The sequence below is a fragment of the Chaetura pelagica genome, unplaced genomic scaffold (genome assembly GCF_000747805.2).
Source record: "Chaetura pelagica isolate M959 unplaced genomic scaffold, ChaPel_1.0 scaffold206, whole genome shotgun sequence".
Taxonomy (NCBI): Eukaryota; Metazoa; Chordata; class Aves; order Apodiformes; family Apodidae; genus Chaetura; species Chaetura pelagica.
Genome location: NW_009953801.1, coordinates 352,300 through 370,559, shown reverse-complemented (window position 1 = coordinate 370,559; position 18,260 = coordinate 352,300). Strand labels below are relative to the sequence as shown.

At 46.0% G+C, this 18,260-nt stretch overlaps 1 protein-coding gene across 1 annotated transcript in view; it reads right to left on the bottom strand.

Annotated features, from left to right (window-relative positions):
* The window catches only part of MDGA2 (MAM domain containing glycosylphosphatidylinositol anchor 2), a 330,656-nt gene that overhangs the window by 5,158 nt on the left and 307,238 nt on the right, over window positions 1–18,260 (bottom strand). The window contains exons 12-15 of the mRNA XM_010001201.1: window positions 15,904–15,924; window positions 10,774–10,929; window positions 9,508–9,666; window positions 2,493–2,623 (exon numbers count right to left, since the gene is read on the bottom strand). Of these exons, the coding sequence (XP_009999503.1) occupies window positions 2,493–2,623; window positions 9,508–9,666; window positions 10,774–10,929; window positions 15,904–15,924 (467 nt within the window). The remainder of the gene's footprint in view (window positions 1–2,492; window positions 2,624–9,507; window positions 9,667–10,773; window positions 10,930–15,903; window positions 15,925–18,260) is intronic.

Below are 18,260 nucleotides of genomic sequence, written 5' to 3'. Positions count from 1 at the left end.
CTGCCCCATCCCTGACAGTGTTGAAGGGCAGGTTGGATGGGGCTTGGAGCAGCCTGGGCTGCTGGGAGGTGTCCCTGCCCATGCAGGGGTGTTGGAATGGGATGGTCTTTAACGTCCTTGGCAACCAAAACCATTCTGTGTTTGATGATTCTATGATTCCTCAACAGGATTTCAAACAGTTTTTATGCTCCTGGAGCCTAACGAGTGTCTCCAGACAGCAGGATGACAGGGGTGTGAGCCCTTTACACACATTGCAAGGGGCTGGAAACCTCAGGGGCCTGTCAGGGTCATTTCCTTATGGGCAGATGAGACCCTCTTTTGCCAAAAATGCCTCTAACACAAGAATGTGTTAAGGAAAGTGTAGCTGGAGGTGGTGGCTGTGCTCCTGCTCTTTTTTTTTTTTGCTCCTTATTCTTAAAAAACACTTAATAAGTGAATTATCTTACTGAGCTAGCTTCTGTGCAGTACTTTTTCTGATTCAAAGCACAGCAGTCCTCTCAGTTCTGCATGGCAGAAGCTTTGTTATACATCACAGGGACTGGGAAGGTATAAAACAAATCTGGGCTGCACTTTTAGCCATATAAATTAACCTATAAAAAGTTTTAATTTCTGTGTCAGTGTACTGTTTTACTGCAAAGATTCACTTCAATTCACTCTCCTTAAATTTAACTGGGAGGTTTATATTCTTTCCTACTTGGACTCCTAAATGGAAAATAAAGTTTGCTTGATGTAAGAGCTGCTAAAAAAGTAATTTAAGGTTCCAACCACTCTGACATTTATTTGTTATATTTGTGCAGAGCTTCATGGCTTTACATTCATTTTATGCTGAGGCCTTTAAATATAACTATGTAAAAGGTGAAAAATAGCCCAGTAGAGGAGTAAGTTTTGCAGACCAGCTAGTGGCACCAGTGAATACCATTTTAAAGCTCTCTGTGCTGCTTAGGTGACCTCAGGTTTGCAGCCCAGCACCCTCTGTATTGCTGGTGCCAGATCCTTGGCATGAATGTCCTTGCTCTTCCACTACTTCTGCTAAAGCTCACCCAGATCTCAGGAATCCCTCTCAGACACAGCCATGAACACTTGGCTTTCAGCCTTCCCAGTCATCTCTTCTGTCCCTCTACTGTCCATTTTATTATGTTCAGACACTAAATAATGTTTCTCTCCTTCACTGTTCAGATTTCTTGGGTTTATCCTGACTTCACCAACGCAAAGCTCACCCACTTTGATCAGCCCCCTTGTACTTGGCCCCATGCTCTGGGAGTACTTTAATGTTCATATCCCTGTTCTCTGCACCCCTCCTCCCCAGTCCTGCCACTCTGTTCCCCTCAATCACGGATCCCTACACTTTTTGCACATTCCTCTCCTTCAGTTTTCCTCCAATTCCTCCCTGCAATGCCTGTGCCATCACACATGCCAAATCATTCCTCTTAGAATCACATCATCACAGAATGGTTTGGGTGGGAAGGGACCTGTCAAGGCCATCTAGTCCAACCCCCTGCATTGAGCAGGGGCATCTGCAACCAGATCAGGTTGCTCAGAGCTCCATTCAACTCACCTGGAATGTTTCCAGGGATGGGGAATCTGCCACCTCTCTGATCAACCTGGGGCAGGGTTTTACCACCCTCTGTGTAAATAATTGCTTCCTGATACCTAGTTTGAATCTCCCCTCTTTCATTTTAAAGCCATCACCCCTTGTCCTTTTGCTACAGGCCCTCTTCTGTCATTACCTCTCACACATAGAAATAAAAACAATGGGTCAGGACCAGAAATTACCCAGAAAGTAAAACCCAACCTGCATGTTTAAGGCAGCAGCTTTGACTTGCATTGAATGACCCCTCCACCCCAGGGGCCCTGGAGATCACAGAGAGGGGAACAGAGGAGCCTGGGGAACACAGCACCATGTGGGTCTGCTCCAGTTACAAGCAGCTGAATTGAGAACTGCCCAGAATAGTCCATCACCTTCTCACTGTCAAACCAGGAATAAAATGTGTAAAACCCTGCCAGAACATGCATGCTCCTGGTGGGGAAGCCCATGGCTCCTGTGCCAGGAGCTCAGTGCAGGCTGTGCTGCTGCTTTGGGGCCTTTCAGCAAAGACTCAGAGATCATTCATTGTCCTGCATAAGATACACGTATTTCTAGAGACCTCAAACACAGGCAACGTGCAATGGACCCTGAATATTCTTTCACAGGATGTAATTTTATATTCCAGTTGCTAATCTGAAATTAAAAAAAAAAACCCAAGACATTTTTATATTGTCTACCAGCATCTTCTGCAAACTGAAAGGTATTTTGTTACCAAGCAAGTTAGCTGCTGTTCTGCCATTAAAGATTTAAAGCAGGGAAAGCAGCTCTGCCCATGAAGCAGCTTTCAGAGCTGAAACGGAGCTGGGAGATCTGGTGTCAGAAAGTAAGAAAGGGTCACTGTACACAGGTGTCCCCCCTCTGAAAACTGAACACTCCTGTTCCTGGTGGGGGATGCACAAGCCATTACCTGAAATGAAGTTGGGGGGTTGATATTAACCCGGGCCTGGTTCCAGTGCTGCCCTTTATTTCCACTTGAGGACCACAGGGGGTTCTCTATCGCCGTCTGGCCTTTCAACCGCAGGTAAACGTTCAGGCTTCCTGGAAGAGAGGTGGAGACCTGGCATTGGTTAGGCTGTCTGATGGAGCTGAGTTTCACGTGCTGTAGAGCAAACCAGGCATTTATCACCTCCTCACCCACGGGCAAACGAGCACCTCGGTTGCTTTCTGCTCAGCTCTTGCTTATAAAGATGGTCCAAGTTCTTGTTTCCTCAGGACATTGTGCCCATAGAGCCTGGCAAACCTACCTCAGGGATAGATGTGATGCCCTTAACTCTTGCTAAGGAGAATTTTTGAAGGACAACATAATCTTCTGAGTTAAAATAAGCTTGGAAAAGTCCCTCACTGGAAAGAAAAGCCCCACAGGGTCCCTTCCTCGCTGCTAACCATGAAGTTAGTGGCTCCAGCACAGACATTACTTGCAACAGGTAGCAGATGGCCTGCATTCAGCAGCTCTTCTCTCTGGTTAGCTTCACTGTCTCAGACCATGAACAGCAACCAGACTGTCTTGGTGCACCAAGAGACAGCAAATGCTTTGACTTCATTTATCAGGGTTCAGTAACATGCAGAGTTGGGAGATTTTGTTCCTTCTTGCCCACCACTGTTACCAGCAGATGTGTGGGGCAGTGGTGTCTCTTTGTACCATGGAAATCACTGCTCAGTTCAGACAGGCGAGTTCACATGAGACCACTTTCTCTCTAGGGCTCCAGGCATGGCAGCTGGGAAGCCCACACAAATGAGGTTTGCAAGGAAGCCTCACAGATCTGAGGCAGCTGCAAAGTGACTCAGCTCCTGCTAAGAAAAAGTTCTTATTTCTAGCCACAGCAAAACTCACTGCCTTGAAAAACCCAAGGCTGCATGCATCAGGGAGCAGCAAATATTCTCATCACGACTGTTTCACCAGGGTGCCCAGCATGAGACCATCCATCTTTGGTGAAGGAGCTGGGGGAGCCAAGCTCACCAGAGACTGGGAGGCCCCAGCAGCTCCCACCTGCCTCCCAAAATGCTGTTGGATTTCTCAGCTGCAGGGGAGGGTGCAGAGGCAGGAGAAAGGAAACAGCTTCTAACAAGGACAAGGTCTGCCTGCACACCCACTGCTGGGTGCACCACAAGGGCTTGAAGGAGCTAGCAAGAGGGTGATTTCTCAGGAGGGTTTCCTGGAGAAGCCCAGCCCCATAACACATCTCAGGGCTGGGCAGGGCTGCTCCCAGCAAGGGGCTGCTCAGCCTGATTCCAACCAGCAGCAGCAGTTCTTGGGCCAGCTTGACATTATTCAGCTGCAACAATTCTCCCTTCCTTCCCATCTGCTTCTCTCCAAGACTTTTTCCAACTGTGCTGTTTCTACAGTCTGAGAAAAGGCAGGGTCTGAGACAAGACTACAAAAAGTTCTAAAATAGAGTTATATATAAAGCTATTCTTCAACAAGACAAAAAGCAATGCCCTTATCAAGCAAGGGATGAATTGCTGAATGTTTTATTCACTTGTTTGTGCAGGCTGAGACAGCCCATACTGCAGGGCTCTTTGGAATAACTCAGGACTTTGGTATCAAAAGCATGGAATTCTGTCACTGCTGAGGCTACAGAGATTCAGGGCTGTTCACAGCATGCTCTGCCTCTCTGTGTCATGCAAATTCTTCAAATTAACAGCAGAATTATAGCAGTGGTACTGAAAGTACAAAATAGCCAGTACTGCCCCAGCTGTGCTCAGTCATTGCACAGGATGTTGGTTAGTATGGAGGGACCTGCCCGTCCCTCACTGTGAGATGTGCACAAAGACCTGCCTGGAATGGCACTCTCTGCTGATAAGAAAAAATATTGCTCTTCAAGTGTCACTGAGAAATACTCCTTTTTGGGATTAGGTGGAAAAATAAAAAATACTGATTGTTTTAGAATGGTTTGGGTTAGAAGGGACCTTAAAGATCATCAGGTTCCAACCCCCCTGCATGGGCAGGGACACCTCCCACCAGCCCAGGCTGCTCCAAGCCCCATCCAACCTGCCCTTCAACACTGCCAGGGATGGGGCAGCCACAGCTTCTCTGGGCAACCTATTCCAGTGCCTTCCTACTCTCACGGTGAAGAATTTCTTCCTGATGTTTAACCTCAATCTCCCCTCTTCCAGTTTAAAACCACCACCCCTTTTCCTGTCACTGCCCTCTCTGGTGAAAAGCCAGCTTTCCTGTAGGCTCCCTTAAAAGATGGTGGCAGCTACAAGGGAACCACAGCCCCTTTCTGTCTCGACACAGACATGAAAAGAACAGCACCTCTTCATTTTCCTGTTCCCCAGCAACAGTGTATTGTTTGCTGCAAATCATGTAATGGGAGGTTCTATTTCTCTTACTCTTTAGTGATAATCTGCCTTCTCCCTGGGAAGGCTGTGGAGTGAAGCACATGCTCTCTCTGGCAGGCAGCACTCTCTGAGTTAGCTCTGTGTGATCTGTCAGGAATTACAACCTGACTTGTAAGGAAGAGCCATCTATTTCAGGTAAAAAAAAACCACCACCTTATCTTTCTGAATCTAACTGCCACGGCGTGGGTTGAAGGTGCCTGTTTATCTCCTCAGAGCTTTGCTGCAGCCTGAGCACCAGTCTGGGATCCACGCTCTGCTCCCTGCACAGACTCCCAAGTACCTCTCCTTATCACTGCAGAAATTTCCAGCCTCTTCTCCAGAGACACTGGAGACCTGAACAGCAGGCACAGGAGCTGAGCTGGATAAACTGGTAGGCTGTTTGTTTTCATTACAGCACAACAGCCATCTTCTCAAACTGATGTCACTGTGGTCACTCGTTTTAAGACTCCTGGATGAAACACCTTTCCACTAAGCCTCCAGGACAAGCCCATACCAGCAACAGAGCATCACTCCAGGGTGATTTTCCATGTTATCAGGGATCTTTCAAAACCTTGTCAGAAATGTAAAAACATCTTTATGAGCACAGAATCATCAAATCCCAGACTGCTTTGGGTGGGAAGAGACCTTAAAGGTCATCCAGTCCCACCCCCCTGCATGGGCAGGGACACCTCCCAGCAGCCCAGGCTGCTCCAAGCCCCATCCAACCTGCCCTTCAGCACTGCCAGGGATGGGGCAGCCACAGCTTTCCTGGGCAGCCTGGGCCAGGCTCTCACCACCCTCACACTAAGGAGTTTCTTTCTAATATCTCACCTAAATCTCCCCTCTTCCAGTTTTAATCCATCCCCGTCATCCCATCCCTCCCTGCCCTTGTCCCAAGCCCCTCCCCAGCTTTCCTGGAGCCCCTTCAGGCACTGGAAGCTGCTCTAAGGTCTCCCTGGAGCCTTCTCTTCTCCAGGCTGAACACCCCAACTCTCCCAGCCTGGTTCCAGAGCAGAGCTGCTCCAGCCCCATGTACTTTGCCCCTGGAGAAATGGGAACTACAACCCTAAAACTGAGTGGAGATCTGATGGACACTGACACCCAGGGAGAATAAAGCAACCCAGCAGAAATGCTGACTTGCAGCACCAAGGTTTGCTGCACAGTGCTACAGCACTTGGGATGAGCTATCAAAGTTTAATGTCTGATGTCTATTCTCTGAACACACTGCCTTGCTAGCTCTTTCAGTGTTCAGAAGGAACAGGCTGGGATTTATTTAAGGCAAATTCCCCTGCAAGACACTTCCAGTTGTCAGTGAAGTCAGGTCAAGAATCAGCAGCTCAAGGTTATTCAAAAGAGAGAGGCTTCAGCACAGGGATCGTACAGGAGGTCTCAGCCAGCAGTTCCTACCCTGCTCTGGGGAAGGCCCCAGTGCTCTGGCAGTGCACATGACAGCCCTTCCCAAACAGGGATCAGAAGCTCTTTCTCTAAGTTGCCTGCAAATTCCAGAACAGCAGTGAAGGGTCCAGGCTGTGATAACAGAGTCAATCTGTTTTAGCAATGAGATTTAGAATTATCCACAGGGGACTAATCCTTAATAAAATGTAATTCCTCTGAAAAATGTATTAACAATTAAATATTTCCCACAGAATTGCTCAGCTTAGAGGCACCTATGGAGACTGAGATGTCCAACCCCCTGCCCAAAGCATGGCTGGCTAGAGCAGGTTGTCTGGGACTATGTGCAATTGGATTTTGGATATCTCCAAGGACAGAGACCTCAGCCTGTCTGGGCACCCTGTGCCAGTGTTTGAGCACCTTCATAGTGAACCAAAATAAATTATATTTTCTCTTATACTGAAATAGAATTGCCTCTATTCCAATTTGTGCCCATTGTCTGTTCTCCAGTCCCTGAGCACCTCTGAGCTCCAAATGCTTTACACCCTCTCTTCAGGAATTAATACACATTGATGAGATCTCCCTGAGCTGCCTCCTCCTCACGCTGAGCAGTCCAAGCTCCCTCAGCTTTTCCTCATGGGGGATACTTGGAGCTTCAGTCTCTTCACCATCTCTGTAGCTCCAAGCTGGACTCCCTCCAGGAAGCCCATGTCAGTCTTGTCATGAGTAGATTTGTTTCATCTGGGCAAATCCCTTTCCTTACTCAGAGTAATTTCCGAGACTACAAACATTTAAAGACTCCTTCAAGTAATTGCCTCATCAATATGACTATTCATACAATAATCATGTGCTTAAATCATTGAAGTCTTAGAACTGCATCACTTACTAGGTTTTTCTTTTCTCTTCATTATCCTCATCTGAACAATTTCAGTGACAGAGTTCACAGCTGGGGAATTTATTTGCTGATTTCATCATTTATTTCTTGTACGCATTTGTATTCTCATGTGTTTCATAACATTTTGTCATTATGGGGAATTAAAATGCTGAATGTAGTGGATGTGTATGAGCATGCATGCAAACACATGGCTGACATTATTCATTTACTCTTTTTCTGTCAGTCTGCTCTCAATTCAGTGATAATAAGTAATTTTGTACAAATCTATTCAAAAGTAGATCACTTTGAACACGAGCTAAGATGATGGTAACTGTATTTTTTAACATAGAAGAGGAAAAGTGGGGCCTTGAGCAACCTGATCTAGTGGGAGGTGTCCCTGCCCATGCAGGGGTTGGAACTAGATGATCTATAAGGTCCCTTCCAACCCAACCCATTCTATGATTCTGTAAGTGATATTGAGCAATTTTGGTTTATGACAACTAGGTGTCCAGGTTGTCATGAACGAGCCCCGTGTAACTGTGATCCCTGACCATCTGTCACCATTGTCACCTGTGGGTCAGCTCCATCAGCCAGCTCCATACAGTTCAGTTCAAGATATTACACTTCAATAAGAGAGGGCAATCTCAGACAAAAAGCTAAAGACACCAACACCTCTTGAAAAGGCAGCCCAGAAGAAAACCCAGAATTGCCCCAACTGTTTCATGGACAGACCTTGGCCTTTGTGGCTGCTTTTCTTATACTTTATGCCAACCCCAGAGGCATTCCAGAAAAACTCTTTCAGCTTTTATGTTTGTAACTTTGCTCTTCACTCCCCTGTGCCAGAGATACTCTTCGTGTATGACCCTATGGGCAGCTGATGGTTTTTTCCCTGAGCATGGCATGGCTCAGTCACTGCCTTCCAACAAACAGCCAAGCTCCTGCTGCAATGTAGAGCCAGGAGAATTGAAACCTGGGGCTGTGCTCACATGCTCAGCAGTGCACAGACAACAAACCAAAAACTAAGTGAACTTGTCTGCTCTACCTAAAGCCTGAACTCTGCCTGGAGGGAGGCTTCCTGAAGCAACCACCAGAACATAGAGTAAGGGTGTGCTTGTCTTTGAAATATATGTAAGATACAGTAAGTCAGGTCAGCCTGGCACTGGAAAGCCTCTTGACACACTGGTAAGCACTGGACAACCTACTGGGATTTACAGGATCTAGAAAAACTGTTTGTCTGTCATTGGCACTTTTATATTTCCACCCCCCCCCCCTTTTTTTTTTTTCATACTATACAAACAAATTACATGCATGTGTTGAAAGAGCTGTGGCTAAAAAAACACAGATACACCTTGAAAATACACATTCCCACAGCTTGTGAGGGACCTGTTTGTGACTTTTACCAAGGAAACATGTGCCACAGCATCTCCCCACAGGCCATGCAGCTCCAGCTGCCCCATGGGGGGAGCCCTGCTGATGGCTGCTCCATCCTGGCTCTGGAGGAGTGACTCAAAACACTGGGTTAGTGTCAGGCAAAGTCCTCAAAAATATCCCCTCTTCTGTCTCTGGGCTCTGAAGTCCCCATGCTCACAACCTCACACATGCACAAAACACTCCCCAGCCTTAGGAGGCTGCTAGTGGGCTGATGAGTGGAGAACACAATGAAGTCACTACCAGGTACATCCCTTCTAGCTTTGCTTGCAACTGGCCCTTGCAGGTGCTGGCAGTGCTGCCGTGCTTTCCTTTCATGCAAGTGGACATTTCTCCCCGTTTGTCCCCAAGAGAAAAGACAAGGCCACTGGCTTCCTCTCACCTATGTGCTGTCCATACATGTGATAGTAGAAGCTAAAGCAATAGGCTGACAGATACACCTTGAAAATACACATTCCCACAGCTTGTGAGGGACCTGTTTGTGACTTTTACCAAGGAAACATGTGCCACAGCATCTCCCCACAGGCCATGCAGCTCCAGCTGCCCCATGGGGGGAGCCCTGCTGATGGCTGCTCCATCCTGGCTCTGGAGGAGTGACTCAAAACACTGGGTTAGTGTCAGGCAAAGTCCTCAAAAATATCCCCTCTTCTGTCTCTGGGCTCTGAAGTCCCCATGCTCACAACCTCACACATGCACAAAACACTCCCCAGCCTTAGGAGGGGCCCCTGCTAGTGGGCTGATGAGTGGAGAACACAATGAAGTCACTACCAGGTACATCCCTTCTAGCTTTGCTTGCAACTGGCCCTTGCAGGTGCTGGCAGTGCTGCCGTGCTTTCCTTTCATGCAAGTGGACATTTCTCCCCGTTTGTCCCCAAGAGAAAAGACAAGGCCACTGGCTTCCTCTCACCTATGTGCTGTCCATACATGTGATAGTAGAAGCTAAAGCAATAGGCTGTGTTTGTAGCTCCGTAAGGGTTTTTCGGAGCGACGCTGAAGACGGGACTAACAAGTCGGGCCTTCTCTCCTTCCAGCCTGGGCCGGGAGGTCTCGATGTACATGTAGAAACCTGGGGGAAGGCCAAATGGAAATCGTTAGGCTGCAGTCTGCAAAACCCAACACACATCCAGGCAGGTGGACACCAGGGCTACAAAGCATCCGGATTAATTATTCACATTCATCCGACATCACCGCGGCTTCTGGCACAGGTTTCGTCTCTATTGAGCTCATGTGTTTTGCACAACTGCTTCAAAGACATGTTTTCTACCAAGAGTAAAATCAGGGCTAGCAGGTCAGTGCTGGTAAACAACTTGAAATCGATGTAACATTGTGTATGCAGAAGAAAAGGAAGAAGTCTTTAGGAGGGGGTTCAGACTTCAGTCTCGAGGTTGCAATATGTTCCTGTAAACAGTGAGCAGGGAGGGCTCTTAAAATAAAGATCTTGATAGAAAACTCTGAACAAACGTTTTCAACTGCCCATGTCAATCACATGTTTGAAAGCTCCCTTTCAAAACAAGACAATAGGCATTTATTCTGATCCTGGACTGTGCCAACCACAGAGAAACTATTCACTTCACCCAACCAAGCAAATACAATGTGGTGGGATTTTTTTCCCCCCTTTCGTAGTGCAAGCAGGGGGCACACAATTAACTAAGGTGAGTTACTGCAGTACTTGGTAAATTCAGCACAGTATGTCTGGCTTTTCAAATGCAAAAACACACTGCAGTCAAGATGGCACACTTCTGCCAATTGGGCTAGCAGATTGAAAATCACACGTTTTAGCAACACCTGAAGTGAAAATGGGGCAGAAAAAACCCCAAACAATAAAAACATCTCATTGTGACAGTCTGAGAGAGCCCCAGTTAGAATTTAAATGCCATAAAGCAGAAGAATATTTCAATATGTGCCAGAATACCTCCCCACTAGAATGTAAGGTGAAAGCAATGGCTTTGGAAATGGCACAATGGAAACAAGACAAGATGGTTAATGGCCCTGTTAGTGGGTTGTGCTTGGGGACCAGCCTCAGCACTGGCTTTTCCTTTTGGAAGTCCTTGAGATATGCTGCTTCTTGGAACAATAAGGAAAAATGTCATGGCTGGCTGAACTGGCTGTCCTGAAGAGGACAGAGCAGAAGAGCTCCCCAGGGCAGGGGCCCAGGAGCACCCCAGGAACTTACCTTCCTTGGAGCCCGTCCGATCCGCGTTGGGCCCCGTGTTGGGGGTGTATTTTGTGTCTCTGGTGGCAGTGCTTTGTTTTGTCCAGTCAAAATTGTCTGTGTCATCTTGAGTGAAAAGGCAAATGTTACCATCCTCAAACCCACAGTGGAACTCTCCTGCCAAGGCAGCAAATCAGCAGAGATTTAGTGTTTGAAGCTATTCCTCTTATGCCTGTTTGTCAAAGTACTTCTCAATTATAACAAACACGCTGTGGGATGATGCTTATTAATAGCTCTGGAAAACAGACATACTTGAAATAATATTCAAATTCTATTGTACAGCTCCTCCTCACATATCCAGATATATACAATTGCCCTTAGAGACTTTTTTTCTTCTTACCCAGCCAGCATTCTTAAAAAGCTGACAAGAACAGGCAGCATGTCTGTAAAACATGAACTATGGGGGAAAAAGAGTGAGAAGTGAGCTATTTTGGTTTAGGGATAAGAACATCAGGGAAAAGAGAACAGCAGCTTTTCACAATGGAAACATTATCTCCAAGTGACATCTCCTAAATTATTCTTGGTTTTCAATAGGGATGGGAAAGCAAGTAATGGCTGAAATGAGAGCAAAGGAGCCTTAGACATGAAGAAAATCTCTTAGAATCAGGACAGTGAATCACATGAGTAGATTGCTCAGGGAGAGCACTGAGTGCCAATCACTGGATTGTAATAACCAATTAGACAAATACCTGGGAGGAAGGTTTAGGTCTATCTGAACCTATCTGGACAGGATAAGTGACCATATCATGAAAGCTCTCCTAGACTTCCACTAAGATTTCTGTTATGTACTTGAGGTTAAGTGGTTAAAATTTAGGATTAAAGACTAAAAATGCCAAGAGCCCCTGAGAGGATTACTGGGGTCTACTGGGGTCCTCTCCTTTGCAATACAGAGGTCTGTGAGACACACCAGTCCAGTGACCCTGCCTGCTGGGTTGTGATGGGATGAGATAAAAGCCCTACTGCCAGACATTTAGGAGCCAAAACAAATGAAAACTTCAAGGTTCAGCTTTCACCTCAGAACAGAGCAAGGCCCCATGTAGTCAAATGTGCAAAAGCTTAATTTTATGCAGAAGAACAGTTCCTGCTGAGTTTACTCTTCCAGGAAAGTCAATTGATTTATCTGAGAAAACAAGCAGATAGCTCTTCTCGAGGGAACAGGCAGCTGCCTGCACACTGTGTCATCTATGGCCCTCCTTCCAGGGCTGCAATTTGTATTCATTGTTAGGAGGAACTCTGACACCAGGCGTCATGGGATTGTTCACTGGTGTTGAATTGAGAAGGTATATAAATGTTTGCACGTTTGGGCTTTCGGTGAATTGTAAATCCACTTAAGCCACTGGAGCTTCAGAGTAAAGCAGTGAAGACAGAGGGGCCTGGAGCTTAGCTTGGGTATGTACCACTCAGCAAGGATGCTGGCCTGAAGCTTTGGTAAAATCAGGCAATACTACAGACTGAAAAAACAGCCTTAAAAAATTCATTCCAAACCACCAGGTGCATTAGGAGTGATTTCCAAGTCTTCCTCACTCTGCTTCTGCCTGTCCAACAAGCAACACATCCTGTGCCCTCTCCACAAGTCAGCAGAAAGCACTGTGCAGTAACACCAGGTCATCACCAGAACACAGCCCAGGGCAGCTTCCCTGGCTGTCAGCACCTGAAGCAGATTGACTTGATTTCTCAGCAAATCCATCAACTTTATTAGATCATCCAGAAGAATTAATTTCCTCAAGGACAATTCCTTAACTTGCAAAATGGCTGAAAACCACCAGCCTGATGGTGGAGCCCACTGCAGAACCTTGCACCCTGGCTTGCTTCTGGAATGCAAGGTCTTCTGAATCCTGAATTTTGACTGATGAAAAAGTGGCAATATAGAAAAATCATTGCATGGAGAAGCACCATTGTGGGCATTGCAGAGAAGAAATACAAGTAGAGGCCTGATTGTGGATCTTCCCGAGAGATGAGCAGCTCAGAGAAGGAGGCCATGGGCAACACACTTGGGCAGGTGACATCCAAAGGCCTTGGCAAGAGGAGCATGTGAATAGATACAGACCAACATCTCCATCCTTATCCCAAAGACCAGGAAGAGAATGCAAAGACCCTGACAAAGCTGAAAACACAAGGACCCAAATGAAGCACAACATGCCACCTGTGCCTCACATCTCCAACAACCCCTTCTACACGACTTGAGCTCCGGATTTCCTTGGTTTACCCTCTGTTCTGTACATTGGGCTTCCAATTCCATTTATGCAAACCCTTCTTCTAGCAAGAATGGTGCCACTTCTTCTACACAGCGTGGTGACATTAAAGGGCAAAACAGTAACTAAAGGAGAAAAGCTCTGATTGCCAGATCAGCAAAGTGAACCAACACCGAACATTTTCAACCATTCAGCAGTTTCTAACACTGCCCCTCCAGTACCTTAAAAGCTGCATTTGCATGTTGCATCATGCCCTCAGAGCTTCATCAAGAAATTCCACATCAGCATAACAGTTTTAAAAAAATAAATTAAAATCTTCAGGGCAGATGAAAAAAAGGTAAGTAAAAGTTTGCCATTTATTTCATAGGAAAGCACTGGTTTCATGTGGGACTCCACCATCTGGAACACAGTGGGAAAGGTTAGTTCTAAATATTCTGGGCACTCAACACTTCTGGAAAAAAAGGGCAGAAGAATAAAAATGGGAAGTAGTTCCCCAGGATTGCCTCAGCACTTTTCTCAGGAAAGAAGTAGGAACATTTAAATAGATCTGGATGGTCCTGAGCTGTTCATTAATGGGGCAGACTGAGTGCAGGAGGAACACTCAGCACTTTCCCAAGCACCCATGGGTGCTCCAGCTCACGACAGCTCTCACACCACTATAGTGTTCATTAACATGAAAGAGAGTGGTCAGGTTTTGTTAAAGCACATGCCAGCTCTGGCAGTGGGTTCAGGTTAGTAATAAATTCATTGTCAATTAGGGCAAAATCTGAAACAGTTCTCAAGGTGAAACACTCTTCATTGTAGTATGATTTTTTAACACCCATTTCCACAAAATTCAAGTTGAATTGGACTCTAATATCTTATCTCTTCCATTATTCAGGTGTAACATCTAATACCACTAATTGATATGAAATCCTTATGGTTTAAATTAAATGGCTTATATGTTACAAAATAAAATGTAGATCTGAGGCTACATCTCAGTATTTAAGTAACTTGATGCTACTTGCTTATGTATTGCAGACATTTCACAAAAAGGAGGGATATATGCAATGTGATTATTCCAGAATGGGAGCAGAAAGAATATGATTTCAGTTTCCAATACAGATACCTTGTCCCAGTTGAGTACAGCTCTTCCTTTTCATTCACAACACTGCCAATAAAATCAGAACTCAGCCCAACAGGTTTAGAAAAACCTCAGAACTTTTGTGGAAAGCCCAGCTAATGATGAGATTGGATTTGCTATGGGAGACAGACTCTCTCTTTCAGGTTTAAACCCATTTGCAGACCAAGATTTCTTCCCTGTCAAAGGCAAACTTTCCCAACACCCCCAGTGCAGAAGGAGGCAGATCTAGAAAGCAGGTGAAGGAAACATGGGCAGGATGCCTGGGTTGTCCTCCCTCCCCTGAGCTGACACTCCCCATCACAAGGGCCATCCAATGCCACCCACTCTCTACCACCTGCCTGCTGGAGATAGAGAGATATTTTGAAAATGAGACAGCTTCAGATCTTAAAATCATAGAGGACTACAGTGTGAAGCACTTGGGATTGCAATGTGGGGCTTTTTAACATCATAGAGTAGATAGATTTAATATATTAATTAGCAAGGGTCTGATCTGCTGCTCATTTAAGTCAATGGGAGAGGTTCCTTCAGCTCCTGTGAGCTTTGATCTAACCCCTGGTTCATGCTTAATGCATTGCACAAGATCTTCTGCAAATAAGCTCAACATTTACAGAAGAGCTTTGCTGGTGTGTGAGAGATGGAGACAGAAGCTGCTGCCCAGCTGGGTGCTGCTCTGCTGGGTGGGAACCACCCACCCCTTCCCAGCCCCTCCACTGGGATGCTTTTCACACGTTATTAAAAACAAGAGCAGTGGCAGAATATCTTCTTCTGACAGCAAAACATGCATCTGCTGTAGCGTGGAGGAAAATAATGAAGGAGCAACATGTGGGGACTGTGAGGAACAGGGTGGTTTTTCTGGGGCAGGGAAAGCTCCAGCCCAGTCTCCTCTCTGCAATGATTGTGGGGTTTTGGTGCCCAAGCTGTGAGAGAAGTCCTTTCCCCTTGCACCATGCTTGAGCACCAGCACATCAGCAAATCCATAGGCAGCAAATCTATGTTCAGCCCTGCCTGTAAAGCTGCTCTGTGAATTTGTCTAAACCCTTTCACCCCCCAGTTACACTTTAGGTCTCCACATGTCTCTGTGTGCATGAGGTCCATGATTCCTGCCTGCACTGCATGAACAAACATTCTTCTTTTTGTTTTAAAGCTGGAGATGAGCTCCTGAATATGCTTGGAACCAGCAAAATAACTCAAGGACTGCAAATGCAGTTCTTAGGGGGGAAAATGGTTTTACTGTAGCTGCTGAGGTGCAGACTTCCTGCACAGCATTTGAGTTTTCAGGTTCTTAGCTACTCCCACGACTAGACCATGGCCTCACCCTTACATTCTGAGCTGCAATGCCCACAGATGGAGGTTAGTTTTAGAACAGTTGCATTTTCCTTGAGATCAACTGTTTCAGAAAGCGTCAAAGAAAAAGGAGCTGGAGCCATAAGCCTTCCTTCCTTCCTTCCTTCCTTCCTTCCTTCCTTCCTTCCTTCCTTCCTTCCTTCCTTCCTTCCTTCCTTCCTTCCTTCCTTCCTTCCTTCCTTCCTTCCCTCCTTCCTTCCCTCCTTCCTTCCCTCCTTCCCTCCTTCCCTCCCTCCCATTTTAGCACCTTGGCAGAACAAGAGCAATGACACCTCCAGCCCTGCTTGCACACAAAACTAAGGTTGTCCCTGCAATCCTTGGGCTGTCAGTGGAAGGGAAAAATTTATCACTGACTTTTTAACTGTGAGGGAGCACAGATGCAAGGACAGTTCTTCATACACATAGAAGCTACAAAGTTAAAGCAATACTTACGTAGATGTGGATTTACTGGAGCTGGAAGACAGAGCAAAAATAAAATTAGCACAAAGAAGAAATTCTATTCATCAATATTCAAATTATCCTAAATTTCCCACTGTTCCCTCCCCCTCTAGACCCGGATCATGGCTCCTAAACTGAGCCAGCCAGAAAACCAACTTCCTTTTTGAGCAAACTCTGTGGTTCCCTGGCCACCCAAAGGCAATGGTTTCAGTGAGGAACCACAACCTGTCCCATCCAGGATGTCTGTGCTCCATCACCAGTACCTGCAGCCTGGGCAACAAGATGCTGTAATTAAGCATCAAACCTAGATTGGTGGTGCAGATACTGTAAGGATGGGGACAGCTGCACAGCAGAGCTCCAGGGCAGTGCCTTTGTACAGGAATGCAGCAAGAACTGCAGAAGGGAAGAATTCATCAAAAGCAGTTCTGCTTCAGACCTTGCTCATCCCTTACAATTTTATTTTAGCACTGTTTAAGAATACTTAAAGTAGTGAATTACCCTTCTACTCAATGAATAGTGCTGTTCTTCAATTTAAGATGTCCATGTACACATGAGGCTTAAGAAACACACAGCACTTGCATTCTTCTTAGAAATGGCAATTTTCCTTTTAAATAGGAGAAAACATCAACACAGCAAGTTTGTGAGAAGAGATTTGATCTCATTGGACCCAGAGACACAACTATGAAAAGACATGAGTCATGAAAAGACATCAATCCTCTGCTAGGGAGGACACAGTTCAAAGAAATGTAAGACAATGACCAAGGAAGGTGAAGTGTGCTGTCCTAAAAAGCTGCCAGCACACCCCTGCTGGAGAGGCCACATTCATTGACTGGACAGGGATGCCCCAGCATGGCTGGTCCTCGATGCAGCTCTCCTGGAGCTGTGCTCTCCAAGACAGAGGAGCAGCAGTGCAGCAGTTCCCTTCATCTTGCATCCCACCTCTGCCTGGTCCCCACCCCTTGGCATGAACAAGCCATGCCAACCCCTCACCTTGCCAGGCATCAAAAGGATTTTGCCAACATAGCAGGGAAACCTTGAGACAACATTGCTGAGAAATGTTCTTTCTGTCTGTTCTTCTCTGGGTCTGTGCAATGTCCTGCATGACATGGCAGGACTGATGGATACTGGGAATCTTTGGGGAAACTGGTAACTGGGCACTCTTCTTTCACAGACCCTTGGCACAATTACAAAAACCTCTACACCTGGAATTCTTTATTATTGAAGTTAATCTACTTAACACCTTAATAGGCTAAACCAGGATGAAACCCAAACCTCACCAGTGCCTACAGGTACCTTACCCATGGGACCAGGTACCCAAGTTTAGGTCCAGGGTAACTTGTGCACTGCTAGAAACTGGAAGTTGGGCTTGAATGAGAAATGAGTCTGGAGTTCTGTGCTCCCTGTTTGCAGGTGGGTACATTTGAGGATGGATGACTAAGGAAGAAGTTCTGCTGTAAGTCTTTATGCATGAGAGAGACAGAAGGATGCTGAGCTCACAGCTGGAATTGCAGGTTATTAACAGAAAATTTGACATAAACTTGTATCTCCAAGAAACAGGTAGATCTGGTAATGCCAGACACCAGAATGAGTGGTGCTCCATGTTTTCTGCTGCCCTTCTCAGGCTGTGGTTACAGACATGGGGTTGTGACCCCAACCATGAATTCTTCCCAGTTCTAGACTGAATCCAAAGTTTTCAAATAAGCTCTAAATTAGCAGCTCTGATATTTTACCTTTCCACTCTGAAAGGAATGACCTGTGATTTGCCCCAGTGCAACCTTCTGAAGAAACTTAGTCATCACTATGTATTAGATAAATTCATAGCTTTTACCAATAAAATTACCTTTCACTCTCCAAGAAACATTCATTTTGTGAAATCCTCGAATGATTGAACTTGGAATTACCTGAAATTGCTGGGAATTAAATTTGATTTGTACAAAACCACAGGAGCATTCATGGAAACTCCCATCAGCACGTAACCTGGAGCCATGCAACTCAGACTGTTCATGGCAGAGCAAAACAGGCTGCTCTTTTGAAGCTTTTTTGGCCTCATTGACAAAAGCTGAAAAACGGATTAAAGGAGGGAGGTAGGCTGGACTTATCTAGCATTAGAAACTAGGAAAAAAACTCACCACAACCAAAGAAAAAAGCCCAGAAAGCTCAGTGTTCTCAGCCCCCCAGCACGCTGCCACAGACACTGCGGGGCTGCAGGGGCTGCCTGTCCGGCTCACAGGGAGCTGCTTAAATTAGCCATAAAAGGGAGTTCATGGAGGGCTGAAATCTCCAAGGCTGACTTTGAAACATCTGGAAAACCTCTGCATCTCAGAAAGTGATCACTGCTGTGCTCAGCTGAC